At 47.7% G+C, this 20,551-nt stretch overlaps 1 protein-coding gene across 1 annotated transcript in view; it reads left to right on the top strand.

Moving 5' to 3' along the window:
• The first annotated feature begins 18,514 nt into the window (after positions 1 to 18,514).
• SHB (SH2 domain containing adaptor protein B) overlaps positions 18,515 to 20,551 on the top strand; it is a 132,311-nt gene continuing 130,274 nt past the window's right edge. The window contains exon 1 of the mRNA XM_060101368.1: positions 18,515 to 19,724. Coding sequence (XP_059957351.1) covers positions 19,014 to 19,724 — 711 coding nt within the window. The 5' untranslated portion in view covers positions 18,515 to 19,013. The remainder of the gene's footprint in view (positions 19,725 to 20,551) is intronic.

Raw genomic sequence — 20,551 nt, 5'->3', positions numbered from 1 at the left:
GGATACAAAAACAAGACCCATATATATGCTGTCTACAAGAGACCCACTTCAGACCTAGGGACACATACAGATTTTAAGTGAGGGGATGGAAAAAGATATTCCATGCAAATGGAAATCAAAAGAAAGCTGGAGTAGCAATACTCATATCAGATAAAATAGACTTTAAAATAAAGAATGTTACAGGAGACAAGGAAGGACACTACATAATGATCAAGGGATTGATCCAAGAAGAAGATAAAACAATTATAAATATATAGGCACCCAACATAGGAGCACCTCAATACATAAGGCAACTGCTAACAGCTATAGAAGAGGAAATGGACAGTAACTCAATAATAGTGGGGGACTTTAACACCTCACTTACACCAATGGACAGATCATCCAGACAGAAAATTAATAAATGACACAATAGACCAGATAGATTTAATTGATATTTATAGGACACTCCATCCCCAAACAGCAGATTACACTTTCTTCTCAAGTGCACATGGAACATTCTCCAGGATAGATCACATGTTGGGTCACAAATCAAGCCACAGTAAATTTAAGAAAATTGAAATCATATCAAGCATCTTTTCTAACCACAATGCTATGAGATTCGAAATCAATTACAGGGAAAAACAAAAACGTAAAAAACACAAACACATGGAGGCTAAACAATGTTACTAAACAACCAAGAGATCACTGAGGAAATCAAAGAGGAAAACAAAAATTACCTAGAGATAAATTACAACGAAAATGTGATGATCCAAAACCTATGGGATGCAACAAAACAGTTCTAAGAGGGAAGTTTATAGCAATACAAGCCTACCTCAAGAAACAAGAAAAATCTCAAATAAACAATCTAAACTTACACCTAAAGGAACTAGAGAAAGAAGAACAAACAAAACCCAAAGAGAGTAGAAGGAAAGAAATCATAAAGATCAGAGCAGAAATAAATGAAAGAGAAACAAAGAAAACAATAGCAAAGATCAATAAAACTAAAAGCTGGTTCTTTGAGAAGATAAACAAAATTGATAAACCTTTAGCCAGACGCATCAAGAAGAAGAGAGAGAGGACTCAAATCAATAAAATTAGAAATGAAAAAGGAGAAGTTACAACAGACACTGCAGAAATACAAAGCATCCTAAGAGACTACTACAAGCAACTCTATGCCAATAAAATGGACAATCTGGAAGAAATGGACAAATTCTTAAAAAGGTATAACCTTCCAAGACTGAACCAGGAAGAAATAGAAAATATGAACAGACCTATCACAAGTAATGAAATTGAAATTGTGATTAAAAATCTTCCAACAAACAAAAGTTCAGGACCAGACGGCTTCACAGGTGAATTCTATCAAACATTTAGAGAAGAGCTAACACCCATCCTTCTCAAACTCTTCCAAAAAATTGCAGAGGAAGGAACACTCCCAAACTCATTCTACGAGGCCACCATCACCCTGATACCAAAACCAGAGATACTACAAAAAAACAATATTACAGACCAATATCACTGATGAATATAGATGCAAAAATCCTCAACAAAATACTAGCAAACAGAATCCAACAACACATGAAAAGGATCATACACCATGATCAAGTGGGATTTATCCCAGGGATGCAAGGATTCTTCAATATACGCAAATCAGTCAGTGTGATACACCATATTAACAAACTGAAGAATAAAAACCATATGATCATATCAATAGATATAGAAAAAGCTTTTGACAAAATTCAACACCCATTTATGATAAAAACTCTCCAGAAAGTGGGCATAGAGGGAACCTACCTCAACATAATAAAGGCCATATATGACAAACCCACAGCAAACATCATTCTCAATGGTGAAAAACTGAAAGCACTTCCTTTAACATCAGGAACAAGACAAGGATGTCCGCTCTCAACACTCTTATTCAACATAGTTTTGAAAGCCTTAGCCATGGCAATCAGAGAAGAAAAAGAAATAAAAGGAATACAAATTGGAAAAGAAGAAGTAAAACTGTCACCGTTTGCAGATGAAATGATACGGCAAGGATATACAATGGAGAAAAGACAGTCTCTTCAATAAGTGGTGCTGGGAAAACTGGACAGCCACATGTAAAAGAATGAAATTAGAACACTCCCAAACACCATACACAAAAATAAACTCCAAATGGATTAAAGACCTAAATGTAGGACCACACACACTCTAAAACTCTTAGAGGAACAGAGGAAAAACACTCTTTGACATAAACCACAGCAACATCTTTTATGATCCACCTCCTAGAGTAATGGAAATAAAAACAAAAATAAACAAATGGGCCCTAATGAAACTTAAAAGCTTTTGCACATTAAAGAAAACTACAAACACGATGAAAAGACAATCCTCAGAATGGGAGAAAATATTTGCAAACAAATCAACGGACATAGGATTAATCTCCAAAGTATATAAACAGCTCATGCAGCTCAATATTAAAAAAACAAACAACCTAATCCCAAAATGGGCAGAAGACCTAAATAGACATCTCTCCAAAGAAGACATAGAGATGGCCAAGAAGCACATGAAAAGCTGCTCAATATCACTAATTATTATAGAAATGCAAATCAAAACTACAATGAGAGGGCCTCCCTGGTGGCGCAAGTGGTTGAGAGTCCGCCTGCCGATGCAGGGGATACGGGTTCGTGCCCCGGTCTGGGAGGATCCCATATGCCGCGGAGCGGCTGGGCCCGTGAGCCATGGCCGCTGAGCCTGCGCGTCTGGAGCCTGCGCGTCCGGAGCCTGTGCTCCGCAACGGGGGAGGCCACAACAGTGAGAGGCCCGCATACCGCAAAAAAAAAAAAAAAAAAAAAAAAAAACTACAATGAGGTATCACCTCACACTGGTTAGAATGGGTATTCATCAGAAAATCTACAAACAACAAATGCTGGAGAGGGTGTGGAGAAAAGGGAACCCTCCTGCACTGTTGGTGGGAATGTAAATTGATACAGCCACTGTGGAGAACAGTATGGAGGTTCCTTAAAAAACTAAAAATAGAATTACCCTATGATCCAGCAATCCCACTACTGGGCATATAGCGAGAGAAAACCATAATTCAAAAAGACATATGCACCCCAATGTTCATTGCAGCACTGTTTACAATAGCCAGGACATGGAAGCAACCTAAATGCCCATCGACAGACGAATGGATAAAGAACATGTGGTACATAGATACAACGGAATATTACTCAGCCATAAAAAGGAATGAAATTGGGTCATTTGTAGAGACTTGGATGGATCTAGAGACTGTCATACAGAGTGAAGTAAGTCAGAAAGAGAAAAACAAATATCGTATATTAGCGCATATATGTGGAACCTAGAAAAATGGTACAGATGAACCAGTTTGAGGGGCAGAAGTTGAGACACAGATGTAGAGGACAAACGTAGGGACACCAGGGGGGAAAGTGGTGGTGGGGGGGATGATTTGGGAGATTGGGATTGACGTATATACACTAATATATATAAAATAGATAACTAACAAGAACCTGCTGTATAAAAAATAAATAAATAAAATAAAATTTTAAAAAATGTAATCACTGAAAGAAGCGACCCCCGGCCCCAACCCTGTCTCAGCTGCTTCAGGCAAGAGGGTTTTAGTCATCAGGTGCCATAAACACAGGACTGAGGACATACAAGTTTTTTAAGACCCTAGAAAAATCCTTGCACACCACAAACGTTCTCATTGACTCCAATTTACAAAATGAAAATTCCAAAATTGAAATTTAACTAAATGTCCATGAAATACAGTATTATGTCAACTCTCTAAATTGTTCAATTTGTTATCCATAAAAATGTTATATTTGAAAACGTTGAGTGGATTCTTTCACTTCAAGTTATCCCTAAATCTGCATGATGATTTCTGAGAAATCATAGTCACTAAAAATTAAACTGGCAAAATAATCTTGAAAACTAAATTATTGAAAATGCCCTCAAGACTATTTTAAAGCAAAATAATTGCATTTGTAGTGGAATATGGGGGCATTTTGATGTGTGCTATGACATGTGGTGGTGCATGTAAAAGTTAGACTGCTTGGCTTCCACAAAGGTAATTGAACAGCCTTGGTTCCCTGGGACCGGGCCCAATGAAAGGTTTAAAGAGAACATGTGGACACAGACAGGGTAATGAAGGTTTTTGTAGCCAACTGAACTGCTTTGTTCTTATAAACCCAGAGGCCATCTAAGCTGGAAGGATCCCTGGCCATCATGGAGTCCAGTGTAAAGACAGGGCCAGTCTCTGGGTCTCTAGACACCAATCCTCTTTGTATAGTATGAGACATCTGAGGCTCAGAGAGGGGCAGATCATCCCACAGGTCACACAGCCAAAGCATTCATCAGGTGCCATAGACACAGGGCTGAGGATCTATAGGCTTAGAGATGGCACTCCAAGACTCCTCCCTCCTAGACTTTGCCTTGGCCACAATACCATGCCTGGACTTCCTTCTTCCTTCACCAAAACACTGAGGCAGCCCCCTTGTCCTTAGCAGAATATCTAGATATCTTTAAAGGTCACTGATTGCTTTGATTTTGTAGGGTCCAGCTCATACTCTTAGATGCCTGTTGATGTCTGCCATCCACTTGTTCATCCTATGGCTTTCCCAACTTTAGTCTAGGTTGGGATAAGGCCCACCTTATGAGTTATCCTGTGCAAAACACTTAGACCAAGATCTCCTTTCCAGCAGGGCTCAGCTAGCTGACCAGCTGGCAGATCCAAGTGCCATACCTACAGTTTGAGAACTGGACTGTGCCCTCTGCCGCCCCCTTGTGGCCACTAGGAGAGGTGCGCTGCTTGGGACCCACCCATGTGTGCCAAGCCCTTTTGAGTGAGCTTGATTACTCTTTCTGGAAAGGCTTCTTTATTCCTGGATGGCTGGCACCTGGACAGCATTCATCTCCTCCACGCCTACTCTTCCGGTTTATTGCCCATGGCAACTTCAGCATCCTCACTGAGCGATCAGTCCATCAACTCCCTGGTATTAATTGAGCACAGGTCAATGGTGATAAACCTGGGGATGGGGGATTGCAGAGGGGATGTAAGATGTAGTCCATGATCTGAGGCGTTCAGAGTCAATAAGAAGAGTCAAAACACACAAAAAGATTTTAATAATTTGATGTTCGACTGTTCTGTGCCAAGAACTTTAAGAATTAAAAAATGAGGTGAAATAGTTGAGGAGGCCCTGGAGAGAGCAGATTTGAACTGGTGTTTGGAAGACAGGAAGTATTTCAGAAACAAAAGTGTAAAGGAAAAACACTCCTGGGAGTTCCCTGGTGGCCTAGTGGTTAGGATTCTGGGCTTTCACTGCCGTGGCCTGGGTTCAATCCCTGGTTGGGGAACTGAGATCCTGCAAGCCGCACAGCGTGGCCAAAAAAAATAAAATAAAATAAAGTAAAATAAAAGAATATACTCCTACGTATCTCCTTTAATCTCATTCTACCACCGCACTACTTCTGGCACCAGATATGTGAGTTTTCCAAACATCAAGCAATTCTGTGACACCAACTGGGTATCCAACAATTTAACTCAACTCTGACACTATCTACCAGGAGATAGCATCAGATCCCATAGATTAAGGGCTTTGTCCCACAGACCGTACCCCCCCACCTTCAGATGGCCAATTGCAAATCCAGGTACCTTTGCTTCTGACAGACCAGTTATAACTTGGAGATTCCCACTACCCCCTCCTCAGGTTTGATTAATTTGCTAGAACAGAACTCAGGAATTACTAGATTACTGGTTATTACAAAAGGATATAACTCAGGAACAGCCAGATGGAAGAGACATAGGGCAAGGTATGTGGGAAGGGGCACAGAGAGCTTCCATGCATTCTCCAGGGCACCACTCTTTCCAAATGTGTTCACCAGCCCAGAAACTCTCCACCCTCTACTCTTGAGTTTTTAAGGAGGTTTCATTACATAGGTACGACTGATTAAAAACTAGCCACTAACAATTAATTCAACCTCCAGCCCCTCTCCCCTTCCTGGAAGGGGGGCTGAAAGTTTCAACACTCTAATCACTCGTTGTTAGTCCCCCAGCAACCAGCCCCCAGCCCGAGGAGCTTTCCAAAACTCACCTCATTAACATAAACTCTGGTGTGGTTGAAAGGGGCTTGTTCAGAATAACAAAAGACACCCATTTCACATTTGTGCTCTTAATACTTAAGAAATTCCAAGGATTTTAGGAGCTCTGTGGAAGGAACAGGATGAAGACCACATATATATCACTTATTATAAATCAAAACATCACAAGAAGGAAAAGAAGAAGAGTATTCTGGAAGGAAGTAATAGCCATGAGAAGTAACAACTAAGAAAAAAATTATGGCTAAAATAATATTTCCAAGATAAAAGATAAAATGGAGATGAACTCTCTTTTTATTACCTTCTCCTCTGGGTGCTCCTACCACTTTCTTCACTTTGTTCTTCTTTGCACAGCACACATTGCCCTTGGACACTAATGTCCTTCCTGCTATTCATTAGGACCCTGTTGGTTGCAAGTAACAGCAAATTACGTTAGCTTAGGCAAAAAAGAAATTTATGAATTGAAATAATTGAGAAGGACATGGACAGCCGTGGCAAAGGGTATGACCAAACCCAGGGTTGACACAATGTCACAGTGTCATCAGCTTTCGTGAGTGTTCTCTCTCTCCCTCCCTCCCACACCCCATCTCCACCTCCATCTCTCTCTTCCCCTCCCTCCTCCTTTCCCTCTCCCTCTCCATCTCCACCTATGTTTTTCACTCTGTTCTCACTCTTTGAGAGCCTCATTCTCCCCTACCACAGCTGGGCTTCCTCCAAAAGTCAGGGAGGATGGCCTTCAAGGTAACCAGTACAACCAGTACTTCTAGTTGTGACCCCAGAAGTCTTCCCCACTAGTTCCATCAGAAGACTCCCCAGGAAAGACTTCTACTGGCCCAGTAAATGATAGAGGCAATGACCCTTCTATGTTCTTCCCTTTATCAAGGGGCTAGAAGTCTGGGAAGTGCATGTTCCAGAATCCCTGCCTTCAGAGACAGCAGTTCTTCAAGGAGAAGCACTTGCCAAGATGTGAAAGGCAGAAGAAGGCAGAAGCCAGGTTTTCGCTCCTCTGGCACTGTCAAACTTTAGGCTTCGGCAGACATGACATTTTGCAGGGGTCTCTAAGTATTTTCCTGAAAACCTCGTGCCTCAGGATGGGAGGCAGGCAGCTATGATCATCCCTACTGGTTTCCTGAGTTCCTTCAAATTCCTGTCTGTGGAAGCTGGAGGCCTTTCTTGACCTTTGTCCAGATCTTCCAATGATTTTTTAAGGACTTGATGCCCTTCATTAAGTCCCTTCCTTCTTAAAATACCTCGAGCAGTTCCTGTTTGTGACCCTATCCTAACTGATACATGCATACACCCCAAGGGTGGAGCATGGGGTAAGGTCTGTAACACTAATGAAGGAAGAAGAGGAAAAGTGTGCCAGCAGCCAAATCAAGAGCAACCACATTTCCCCAGGAAAAACAGTAGGAGGCAAGTTCAGGTGGGTGGAATGAGGTAAGACTAGGGAAGGCGCTGAATGCCAGGCGTTCAGAATTGATGTACCCAGGAAACAGCAAGTCAGGTGAATACGATGGCAAGGGCCACATTTTAGGGTAACCAATGGTGGTGGTACGGGACAAGTTAGGGTGTGTGCAACAGAAAGGAGACAGTGACAACAGAAGTGCCCCAGAACGGGAGAGATGTGAAAGCACAAAAAAAGGTGCACCTGAGAGATGTGTTGAAAAAAAGAATATTTCGGTATGTCACATTTAAGGACTTAATAATAGCTGCCGTTTATGAAGTTACAATTAATTATACATCAGATAATCTGCTAAATATTTTTAACTTATGTTAGGTATAACCCTGCAAGGCAGGAATCATCTACATTTACAAATGAGAAAACCAAGGGTCAGGAATAGTAACTGATATGCTCAGTGTCAATCAGCTAGAGGTCACAGCCAGGATGTGAACTCACTTCTATTGCTCTTCAAGGCCTGCACTCATTCCCCCAAGCTATGCTGCTTTTCTTCCAAAACTGGTCCTTATAACAGTACAGAGGGCCAACCTTGACCCTCACCTGGCAAGAGGCAGTGGAGGACAATCGAAAGGGCAAAGCCTTTGTCCCTCTGACACAAAGCCCTAAGAAGACTACAGTCATGAGGAACCAATGTGACAAATCCAAACTGAGGGATATTCTGCAAAACAACTGGCCTGGTCTCTTGAAACATGTCAGTGTCATAAAAGACAAAAAATAAAGACTGGAATGCCATGCTCTAGATAAGAAGAGACTAAAGAAATGTGACAACTAAATGCAATGAATGATCCTGAATTGGATGCTGAATCAAAAAAAAAATGCTATAAAGGACATTTTATAAACAATTGGTAAAGTAAACCAAATATCAAAGAGTAATGTATTAATGTTAAACTTCCCAAGTGTGATAATTTTACTGTGACTTTGTGGAAGAATGCCACTGTTCTCTGGAGATGAGCTGAAATATTTAGGAGTAAATCAAGCACTTTCAAGTCATTCTCAAATGAATTAGCAAAATTGATAGATGGATGGATGGATAGATAGATACAACTAAAAAATGTTGCTCACCATCTGGTTCTCCAAGAATGAAGTCTCTAGCCACTGCAGTCGCTGACCTTTAACACGCCCTGAAAGGAGTTCAGGACGGAGATCAGGAAAAAGGCACTCTGATCTGGAAAAACCGGCAGAACAGGCCTTCAGATAGTTAGATATTTTCAGGAGGAAATTTTATGAACCCAATTTCTTGCATCTTCTCATACCTAGAAAAGCACTAAAATCATTAATGGAGACATCTGCTCCCTGTGACCAGCAGCAACCTTCTGCAGAGATGTGTGCTTGATTGCATGTACCCCCTTCACCAAAATCATATATACACTGACCTCACCCCCACCTCTTTGGAGCAGTCCTCAGAGCTATCTGAGAGGCTGTCTCCCAGGCTATAGTCCTCAGTAAGTCCCCAAATGAAACTGAACTCACAGCTCTCAGGTTGTGCAGTTTTGTTTTGTTTCTTTCAGTCGACAATAGGTAGAGTGCAGATGTGGCAAAACGTTAAAAATTAAAGGGTCTGTGGGGTTGGTTGTACTATTCTTGCAATTTTTCTGTAGTTTGAAATCTTTCACAATAAAAAGTTAAAAAATTTTTAAATACATCCATCCCTACTCCAAAACAAACAAACAAACAAAAAGAAAAAAAACAAGGAAAGAAAGGAGGCCTTTACATCGAACATACCTGAGTCCAGCTCTTATTAGCTGTGTGACCTCTGAGCCCTCACGTCCTCAGCGGGAAGATGGGTGTTAGTGCCCACCATATGCGCTTCTGTGGGACGACGAAGCCTGGAGCACAGTGGCCAGCACAGCGTCCTTTTGTGTTCTGTGTCCACATTTGTTCTCCTCCCTTCCTCCTGCCTAATCCCCATTTCTCAGAATCCGTTACACTGGCCTCTGAGGGAGATTTGCTCAGGATAAATAAGAAGAACCATATGTCCCTTAGAATGCACAGGTGAGGTGACATGATGCCCTGCAGGGACACACTGCCTGAGAGGCAGGCTGGCTGACCCTCTGAACGTTGGGTCTTGGGAACAAAAGTAAGAAATGCCTCCACCCATGATTTCTCGGTTCACACTGTGGATCAGAGCTCAGAGACTAGCCAGAGCTTCTCATAGTGGGACAGTTGGCTTGTCTGAGCAGAATCAGCTGTGGTTCATGTAAAAATGCAGATTCCTGAGCCCCACTAGGCTCTGAGTCAGCTTCTCTGCTGTGCTGGCAGTGTACGTTCTAATGCTGTTTTCTGAGGTGATTCTGAAGCACGCTCAGAGTTTAAGCACCCTTGACCCACACCGTGGCCAGGGGGAACGTGCTACTTTATAGCAAAATTGGTCCGTTGGAGAAGTGGATTCCTGTGGTTAGAGCCTAATAATAACATTAAAAGGTTATACCCACCACAAAAATGTCCACAAATGGGAACAAACGGAAATACGAATCGCGTTGTACGTAAAGATAAAAGCGGGAGACTTAGGAAAGCAATGTTTCTCTCTGGGCTTTGCCAGCTCCAGACTCAAAGTATATGAGTGAAATGCTGCCCCAGTCTTGGGGGTGAGGGGACCCCCCCAAATCCATCACTGTCTGCACCTTGGGACTAGAGTGATCAGAGCGAGCTCAAGGCCCAGGCAGAAGGAACCCCTCCACTCAACATGACTCTGGGAAGCCACAAAAGCCAGCAGTTCCCTCCTCTGGACATGTGCAATAAACAGTGATTCTACAGCATCTTGCAAACCCCAAGGGCTCCAGAAATTCCAGTGACTGAGAGGCTCACTTAGATTCTGCCCTGGATCTGATGGGACCTCTCCCACTGGCCTTACAGGACTCTGTCTGGGGATGGTCACTCTGTGGGCTGCCACCTGGGTGAAAGAAGCTGACAGGGATCACCTGGTTTTCCCTGGGGCCAGGTGAGGGCTTGTTAGTGGACATTTGCTGGGCTCCTCTCTCTTCCAGCCAGGAGATCAGATCATTTGGCCAGGAGAGCTCCCCTCTGATCCTGAGAATCTTCTATTCCAAACCAGCTCTGGGCAGGCATTTACCCACATGGTCAGAGTTATTTTGGGAGGTTCAACATCCTGCACTCAGCCCCAGGGAGGGAAAGAGACAATTGGCAGTCTCCAGCCCCACTCCATCCCCAAACTGAGACAGATGACAGACTGCCCTTTGCAATTTTAACTCTTTCCTGGCTCTGGCTAAGAACAATGCACCCCCTCAGGTACGGCTCAGGTGGCAGCATGGTAACCATTGTCATTCAAGAAAAAAATAAAATGTAGCAGTAGAAAATTATGCATGGAAAATGACTTTTAAAAATTGTCTTTAAGAAAAACAAATACCGTATGCTAACACATATATATGGAATCTTTAAAAAAAAAAACGTTCTGAAAAACCTAGGGGCAGGACAGGAATAAAGATGCAGACGCAGAGAATGGACTTGAGGACACAGGGAGGGGGAAGGGTAAGATGGGACGAAGTGAGAGTGTGGCATGGACATATATACACTATCAAATGTAAAATAGAAAGCAAGTGGGAAGCAGCCACATAGCACAGGGAGATCAGCTCGGTGCTTTGTGACCACCTAGAGGGGTGGGATAGGGAGGGTGGGAGGGAGACCCAAGAGGGAAGAGATATGAGGATATATGTATACGTATAGCTGATTCACTTGGTTATAAAGCAGAAACTAACACACCACTGTAAAGCAATTATACTCCAATAAAGGTGTTAAAAAAATTAAAAAATAAAAATTGTCTTTAAATATTACAACGAAAATGAGAGGACGGAAATTGCATCAGAAGAACATCTGTGTGTGTGGGGTTTAACATTGAACAAATAAATCACTTTCCCAACTGTAGGGCTTAAAGTAATATTGTACCTTATAGGAAATCCGAAGTTTATTTTGGAGATGAGAATCAGATTAAAGGCCTCAGATTTATAGTTTTACACACTAGCACACAAAGCCGTTCGCATTAGAACCCAGGTAAGTGTCATCTTGGAGGTTTTGATGTTTGCTGCCTTTATGCCTTCTTTTTCAATTGTTCCCTACAGTGTCGGGGAGCTGCGCCTTGTACAGGAGAGGAGCTCTGTGAAAAGAAGGGAGAAAGGCAGGCAGCAGGGAGCAGAGTCTGCGATGATCCTACAAGGGTGACAAGTGCCCTTTTGCATGTGGAATGTCTGTGGTTCCTCACTGGTGTGGTTTATTAGGGCCTGAGGTGATAACTCATATTTAAGAGCCCTGCTTTGCTGGATCTCTATGGGATTCAGTTCCACACACAGTCACTCAGGGCCTAGCGTTTGGCAGGTGCTGAGGGAATCCTGGGGGTGGACAGCAATGAATCACGCACAGCCCCAACGACTTGCCCTCCAGAAGTCTCTCAAGGACAGGACAGTCACACATCCTGGGCACCTGGCATCCCCCAAAACAAATCAACCTGGAGCTGTGAGACCCCCACAGACAAAATCCTGACGGTGCCAGTGGGCTTGTATTTGAGTCTTCTGAGGCTGCAGAAGAACGCTGCTCTGTCCTTGATCATCACAAAACAAGCACAGCCTTCCTTCTCCACCTCCACTGGTTGGCCTCAGCTCTGGCCTGCCCTGGTCCTGGCTCCTCGCAGAAGCAGTGCCTGACTCGGCCTAACCAGCCCTGGAGATATCCTTATTTCTCACTGCTTCTCCCCACCCCATCCCCACCTCACCTCCTTGGGACCTGGGCTGACCTCCTGCCCCCCCCCACCGCCCCGACCCTGTCTGGTTCCTTTCTGTCACACTTTCTGCTTCCTCCTTGCTCATGGGCTCCAAGCCCCTTCCGCTGTGCCTTCAGGCTGCCTGACCCAGAAATTTATGCCCTCAGACTCCTCTGGCCTACTTCTGGCTTTTCCTGGCCTAAACCTGTCATGCTGCCAGGTGACGACGGTAGCCTTCAAGACTGTCATCAGACCAAAGTTTGAGACTCAAAAAGTCACTGCATTTGGTGGGTTGCAAACCCCATAATTTAGATTGCAATTGCTAGAGGATAGGCGGTTTGACCATTAAGATGCATTACTGCAAATCAACCAATTCGCTTTTCTAGCACCCACTTGCTGATCAGGTGCCCTACTGGCATCAAAGGAACTTTTAAACTGGCTCTAAAACTTTAGATACAGCAGAATCCCTGGAGGGCTTTCTGGGCCACAACACCCAGTTTCTGATTCGGAAGGTCTGCAAGTTGGAATTTATATTTCTAACAGGTTCTCAGGTGAAGCTGATGCTCTGGTCCTGGGACCTCACTTTAAGAACCCTTGCTCTAGTACAGTGGTTTTCAAACTTGGCTGCACATTGGACTCATCTGGGGAGATAAAAAAAATATAGACTAATTCTTGAATCCACCCTCAGAATTCTGATTTAATTGGTCTGGAATACAGACTGGTCACTAGATGTTGTATAAGCTCTGTAGGTGATTCTAAATTTTCAGCTGGAGTTGAGAGGTCTGCTCTGGTACATTTCATCAGCAGAGGCTGGGCTAGGGGTGGGGAGCCCCCTTTATCTCCCATGAGGACACTTGCCTGAGATCACCAGATAAAATATAGGACACCCAGTTAAATTTGAATTCTAAATAAACAACAAATAATATTTTACTATAAGTATATCCCAAATATTGCATGGATGTCCATTTTTGTTATTGTTATTTTGTCTCATTTTTTCTAAATCTGGCAACCCTGCCCTTAGACGCTGCATGACATGGAATGAGAAACAATGATCTGCCAGCTCCCATTTTATAAATAGTAACATCAAGGCCGCGGAGGTCATGTAGGAAGTCAGAAGGGAGCCAGGATAAGAACTCAGCAGTCTTGACCTCCATCCAAACTCTTTTCCTTCCATCACACTTAGCTGTGCTAAAGACACTTGTATCCTTCTCTTGTTAGGGGGTTATTGTCAGTCTCCTGGAGGTGACTTCAAAGGGGTCAGTCTGATTTATGTCCTCTCTGCTGCTGTCCCAGTCCTCACCTCCACCCTCCCTTTCTACTGCTGCAGGTACCATAGAGGCTGTCCTGGGGTATGGCCATTCTCGGGGCCATATAATTAATGGCCACCTTGAGGAGGAAGTGGGCTGGAAGTTGTCCCGGCCACATACAGCCGTGAGGGAGAGCCCATAATTGGGTAACACAAGGACAAGTGGGATTTGGCACAGGCAAATGACAGGCAAAGCATGTTGCGAGAGGCCCACTTAATTCACAGAGATACTTGGAATTAGTTGTAAATTCTCTGGGAAGAAATCAAGGCAGCAGCATAAACAGCTCAATTAAATTGTCAGCTCAACATTCAGTGTGCAGTAATGGTCAAAACACAGACTTTAATCTAGATATAGAGGATTATCTTTTGACCAGCAATGAGATTCCTAAGATTAGTTGTACCTGAGGTGGAAGGAACAACAGAGCTGGCTCAGCGACACCGCGGACAGGCTTGCATGTCAGCACGACTGGGACATGTGTGGAAGGGGCTACCTGGACCCCGCAACCTTCCTGGAGCCCCCTCCGGATGCTGGGAAGACAGGGATGAATCTCGTTCTGCTTCCTCTGTGGAAGAGACACAGTATGGGAACAGATCCCCTGAACACATCTGCTTTAAAAATGTGGCAAGTCTGACATGCTCCCACCTCCAGACCAAAGCTAAAGCCACTAGCGCCAGGTCCGAGGCAGAGAGATGGCGAGCTTTAGCCCTGTGCTATTCTACCCTCCATGATCAGTCACTCATGTTCACTCATTCATTTTGTGAATATTGATCCCATGCCTGCTAGGTGTCAGGCCCTGTTCTTGACACAGAAGATATGCAGTGAACAAAGAGTAAAGATCCCTACCCTATCGTGGGGCGAGACAAAGAATAAACAAGAACAATAAACATGCTGTGTGTGAAATGGGAATGAGTGATAACTCAGAGAACTAAAGCAGAGATGAGGATAGGAAGTGTTGAGTGTGGAGGACAATTCTAGATATGGTGCCCAGGAGAGGCTTCACTGAGCACGTGCCATTTAAAAAAAGACCAGAAGGGAGTGAATGGTGACAGCAGTGGGGAAGCATTCCAGGCAGAGGAGATGTAGTGCAAAGGCCCAAAGTGAGAGAGGGGTCAAGGAACAGCAAAGAGGCTGCCTGGCTGGAGTGGGAATTTAAGGGGACTAGGTCATGTGAGGCCTTATGGGCCACTGTAACTATTTTTGGCATCTATTAGGGACATGGGTTTTTTTTTTTTCCTTTTCTTTTTTGGCTGCAAGCATGCCATGTGGGAACTCCCCGACCAGGGATCGAACCTGTGCCCCCTGCAGTGGAAGCATGGAGTCTTAACCACTGGACCGCCAGGAAAGTCCTGGGACATGGGGATTTAATGGGGGATTTAATCAGATTCTTTTTTTTTCTTTCTTTTTTTTGCAGTACGCGGGCCTCTCACTGCTGTGGCCTCTCCCGTCGCGGAGCACAGGCTCCGGACGCGCAGGCTCAGCGGCCATGGCTCATGGGGCCAGCTGCTCCGCGGCATGTGGGATCTTCCCGGACCGGGGCACGAACCCGTGTCCCCTGCATCGGCAGGTGGACTCTCAACCACTGTGCCACCAGGGAAGCCCCCAGATTCATTTTTAATAGGATCACTGGCTGCTGCGTTGAGAAAGAAACCAGGAAATGGGTAGGATACGCCTGCAATGATACAGTCAAGGGATGAAGGAGTTGGATCAGGGTAGGAGCAGTGGAGGCGGTGAGACGTGGTAGGATTCTGCATATTCTTTGCTGATGGGTTGGAGGGAGCAGGAATAAAAAAGGTGTCAAGGATGACTGAGGGTTTTGCTTCAGGTTTTCACTGAGGATTAATGACTCTCAAATCCATGCTTCCAGCCCAGACTCCCAGGCTGGTACATAGCAAGGGACTGACATTAACATTTGACAGACTGAACTGAAAAAGTTCTGTTTGATGAATCTGTTGGGATGGTGGCACCATTTTCCTACGCCTCCACCAATGGCAGAGCCTACTTCCAGATATTGGGAGTGCAGAGAAAAGAGCTGCCATGTCCCCACCTTGGTCTAAAATGTTAAGTTGAGACAGGTCAGAAACAGCAACAGGACCACACCCAACCCTTCCAATAGGAAAACTGGGGACAAGAAGGGGGGCTTTAAAAGTAAAAAATGCCAAGAATGATGGCCATAGAGTTGGGTTTGTGATGTCAAAGAGATTGGATGCCAATCCCAGCCATGCCTCTTGACTCGATCTCTTCCCTTCACTGGTCCGTCTTCTCTCTGAAATGGGGTGGCTGGCTTTCTGAAGAGTCTATCCAGCTCTAACCATCTATAATGTTCTGATCCTTTTCTTACAAGTCCCTGTCTCCTCTAACCATTTGACACAGTGCTTCTCCAACATCGTCTTTCGGGAACTTTTCTGTTTTCTTTCAGACTGATTATTTCTGACTCTGAGTCTTGTAAGATGTCACTATTAGTTCCCAAAGGAAAACATCCATGTGTATTTTTGCCTGCTTGAAATAAATACTACCTTAGGTCAGTTACCCCATCTGTAAACTGGGAATAACACATTGTAGGGATGCTGAGGAGGGTTAATTATATACAGAACATGTAGAGGTTGAGCAGATACACAAGTGCTCTGGAAGTTTTTGGCATAATACTATAGCATTACAATAATTTTGGCTTGCAAATTATAACCCAGCAGAGGCATCACATGGAAAAGTGGGTCTGACCCCATGGCCTGCTGAAAGTGAAATGGGAAATATAAGTTGTGAAATATAACTTCTCTTCCTAAACCTTTGGAAAAGGCAGAGATCACTCTTCCATGTGCAACCCACGTGCAGGGAACAAGTTTCCAGATCCTGGAGAAGACTCTCTTGCCCAGGGTGTCCTGGTCTGCTGCCAGGATCTGGCCATTCCTCCTTCCTGAACCTAGAAGCAGAGATGGGAAGGAAGGGAGCAGGAGAGGATTTGTGGTTGGTTGAAAGGTGGGGTTCGCAAGGAGAATGTCCTTGCCTTTCAGGTTTTCTATTTGAGCCTCTCTTACTTGTGGGATAATTAAGTGCTTATACAGTAGAGGAATGATTTAAAGGGTAATCTGAGATAGTTAAGTCTAGGGACACCCAAAATAAACATCTTAGCTCAGGTCAACTTCTGGGTCCTCTCACCATCCCCCAGACACCCCACAAACACCCCTCCCCTCACACACACATCATAGATTATTTGCTGTGAAATTCTAAAAAAAGTAGATCTCAGGCAATGAAGGGGCTGTGTAGTTGTTGATAATGTCTGTGACTATGGCGTCATATAGTGGGTTTGTAAAATTTAACTGGCTCATAGAGGATGACAGTCCTGTCTGACCAGAGGGGAAGAGCAAATAGCTTGATCCTGAAGGGACAGTTTGCAGTCAATTCCACTGCATCACTGTTTGTGGCTGAGTGGACAGAGCACAGGCTTCAGAGTAAGACCCAAGTTGGAGTCCTGGTTCTGCCACTTCCCCACGGTGGCCTCAGGCAGGGGAAGAGGCCCTCCCTGCCCAAGAGCCTCAGACTGCGAGTCTGACCTCCACCTCCAGTTCTGGCCAAAAGAGTCACTGGCCTTGCTCCCTGCCCTAACAGGTCCCACTTTTCCTACGGGATACAGGAAAAAATAGATTCCCCCAAAGCCCATCTATAATATACAGGTTGCCAGAGGAGGTAACTAATGATTTGGACTATCATCCTAATAAGTTAGCATCCTTAGAGAATTTCTCAGGTGTCAATTCATACCTTAGGGTATGCCATATTCTGGAGCTTGATTAGCCTAATTCAAAGGAGCACCGGCTCTCCTGGCAGTTACCTCATTTCTAGGCAGCTCCTCTTCCTCGGCACAGCATATGCCGCCTCCCAGGAAAAGCTTTACTGAGCAAGCTGCGCTCCTCACTCGGCCTCAGTTTCCGCATTTTAATAGTCAGAGGATGACCTTAAATTGCAAAGTAGAGACTAGTAGAAATGACACAATTTCGGCGCCACCATACCGGGAACTGGCATCCAGGCCCACCTGGGTGACCTTCCTCTGAGCCTCAGTTTCTCCGTCTGTAAAATGAGGGCCCTGGATTAAATGAAACCTTGCCAGCTCCTGCAATCTTAGGCTTTAAACGTTCCCACAGCTCGCTCTGCCAGGTTGGCCGTGAACAGGGTTAAAGCCACGACTTCCTCAGAGGTGAAGAGGTAAGCAAACATTCCGACCTCCCCTTAGCTTGGCTCTCCAACTGGTGGGGGGCCGGACCCCTGCCGTCTATCCCGGCCGCATCCGTCATCTCGATTGCTAAAACGCTCATTTGCATAAGGATTCCTCCGAAGGTCTGGCACAGTGGGCTGAACCGGAGTCTTCGTCCCTTTAAGTAGGGAATAGACACCCTGTCCCTAAGGGGTCTCGGCACCGCAATTCCTCCAAGCGGGTCACGTCGTAAACTAGAAAAGCCTCGCGTCCCCAAAAGTGGGGATCCCTGGGTAGCACAGCGCGCGGGTCCCGGGGAAGGGTTTGGCCTCTGCGCGCTGCAGGCTTAGGCTGGCAACCTCTCGCCCTAGGCGGCGGCGGACTGCGAGCGAGGCGGGGCCGGTTGCGCCGCGGGACCCCGGCGCCCTCAGGCGAGACCCAGGGCCTGGCGCCGAGGCGGCCACAGGAGGTGGCGCGTGCTGAAGAGGGGAGCTGCTTCTGCCCAGGACCCGGGCGCAAGAGGGGCGGAGCCAGGGCCGAGGTCTGGCAGCAGGACGCGTGGGGGTGGGCGGGGCGGGGTCTGCGGGGGCGGGCTGGGGGGCGGGGCGCGCGCGGGCCCGGGGAGGGCGGGGCCGCGGCGCGGGGCGGGCGCTGGCGGCCCGAGTGTCACACACGCGGCGGTTCGGGAGGCGGCGACAGCGGCAGCAGCAGGCGCCGCCGGGACGGGCACGGGCGCGCGGGCTCGGGCGGGCGCCGGCTGCCTCCTCCCTCCCTCGTCGCTTGCTCGCTCGCTCTCCGGCCCGCTTGCTAGCCGGCAGGGTGCCGAGCTCGCTACAGCGTTCTCGGGAAGGAAGAAGTAGGGGGCCGAGGACGCCGACAAGTTCCAGCAGTACCGGGGATCCGGGCCAAGGCGGTGGCTGCGGTTCCGACGGGGCAGGAGCGCGCTCCGTGGCGGAGCGCACGGCCAGAGCGTCCGAGGAGGGGGGCGCCCGGGCCTTTAGTTATCTGTGGGGCCGCGGCCGGATCCCATGAGACGCCCCCGCGAAGGGCTCGAGATCCGAAGCCCGGGAGGCGCGCGGAGGAGGCGGAGGGCGGTGCTGCAGCGGCCGGAGCCCGGGAGCGGCCGGCAGGAGGCGGCGGAGAGAACTTGAACTTGGCGTCGGGAGCGGGCGCCCCGGACGCCCCTCGCGGGGGCGGGGGCACCGAGGGACCTGGGCGGCAGCACTGCCCCCCGAATGGCCGCGGCGGCGGACGCGGCTCCCGCGCCGCGGCCCTAGGCGGCCTCTCGCCATGGCCAAGTGGCTGAACAAGTACTTCAGCTTGGGCAACAGCAAGACCAAGAGCCCCCCGCAGCCGCCGCGGCCCGACTACCGCGAGCAGCGGCGCCGGGGCGAGCGGCCCTCGCAGACCCCCCAGGCCGTGCCGCAGGCCCCCTCGGCCACCTCGGCGTCCTGCGGTACGGCCGCCGCCTCCTGCTTCTCGGCCTCGTCGGGATCGCTGCCCGACGACAGCGGCAGCACTAGCGACCTCATCCGCGCCTACCGCGCACAGAAGGAGCGCGACTTTGAGGACCCCTACAACGGGCCCGGCTCGTCTCTGCGCAAACTGCGCGCCATGTGCCGCCTGGACTACTGCGGCGGCGGGGAGCCAGGCGGGGGGCAGCGTGCCTTCTCGGCTTCGTCCGCGTCGGGCGCCGCGGGCTGCTGCTGTGCCTCCTCTGGCGCGGGCGCCGCCGCGTCCTCGTCCTCGTCCTCGGGCTCCCCGCACCTCTACCGCAGCAGCAGCGAGCGGCGGCCCGCCACGCCAGCCGAGGTGCGCTACATCTCCCCCAAGCACCGCCTCATTAAGGTGGAGAGCGCCGCGGGCGGTGCCGCAGAACCCTCGGGGGGCTCCTGCTCCGGCGGCCGCACCTGGAGCCCGACGGCCTGCGGAGGCAAGAAACTGCTCAACAAGTGTGGCGCCTCGGCCGCGGAAGAGAGCGGTGCCGGCAAGAAGGACAAGGTAAGGCGCCCCTCGGCCTCACCCGAGGTTCCAGAGCCACTGTGCGCACGGGTAAACTGAGGCACCGCTCTAGTTTCGAGTTCCTGCATCCACTCGGGCTAGGACCTTGGGGTCAGGCCTCTCAACGGTGCTTCCCAGTTCTGCCTCTGCGCGCGCTTTGCCCCCGTTCGCCGGCCTCCTGACACAGTCTCTTTCACTGCTGCTGCCAAAACGTCCTCTCTCTGATCCCACAGCCAGGTGCCCGTTTCGGAAGTAGCCTGACGAGAGCGCCCCGCCCAGCCTTGCCCAAGAAAGAGACACCCAACTAGCCCTTCAGCCCCCCCGAGGAGGAAAGTCAGAGAGGCAGAGCTGTCCCGGACTTAAAAGCGTGTTTACTCTTGTTTGCCTCCTCTTCCTCCTGCCCCTGGTTCTATACATGGGAAACTGAGGTCCAGAGCTGGGAAGGGACTCGCCGGATATTACCCATTTCCGATGGCAGATTCAGACCGGCTGTCTTTAAATGGATATATGTAAATCACTCTAAACGCCCTGCCCTGACCCACCCCCCGCGCCAGGTTTCGAAATGGGGCGGCCTTTTGTACTGGAGCTGCACCGGGAACCCCCAAGCGTGCTCTTCCAGTTGCAGTGAGCCGGCCTACAAGAGCGCTCCACTTAGACCTGTCAGTTCCTCCAGCCGCGCATGGGAGGGGTCCGCCTACCCAGCCAGCTGGAAGGAGACTCACCCCTCCAAACCTCACCTTCCTTCCTGACCTTAACCCTACCCCATACAGCCCCAGGGATGAGGGGGACGATTTTGTGCAACCCCCCCTCCCTATCAAATCAGACCA

This window comes from Mesoplodon densirostris, chromosome 6 (genome assembly GCF_025265405.1).
Source record: "Mesoplodon densirostris isolate mMesDen1 chromosome 6, mMesDen1 primary haplotype, whole genome shotgun sequence".
Taxonomy (NCBI): Eukaryota; Metazoa; Chordata; class Mammalia; order Artiodactyla; family Ziphiidae; genus Mesoplodon; species Mesoplodon densirostris.
This window is presented reverse-complemented; position numbering and strand designations above follow the sequence as displayed.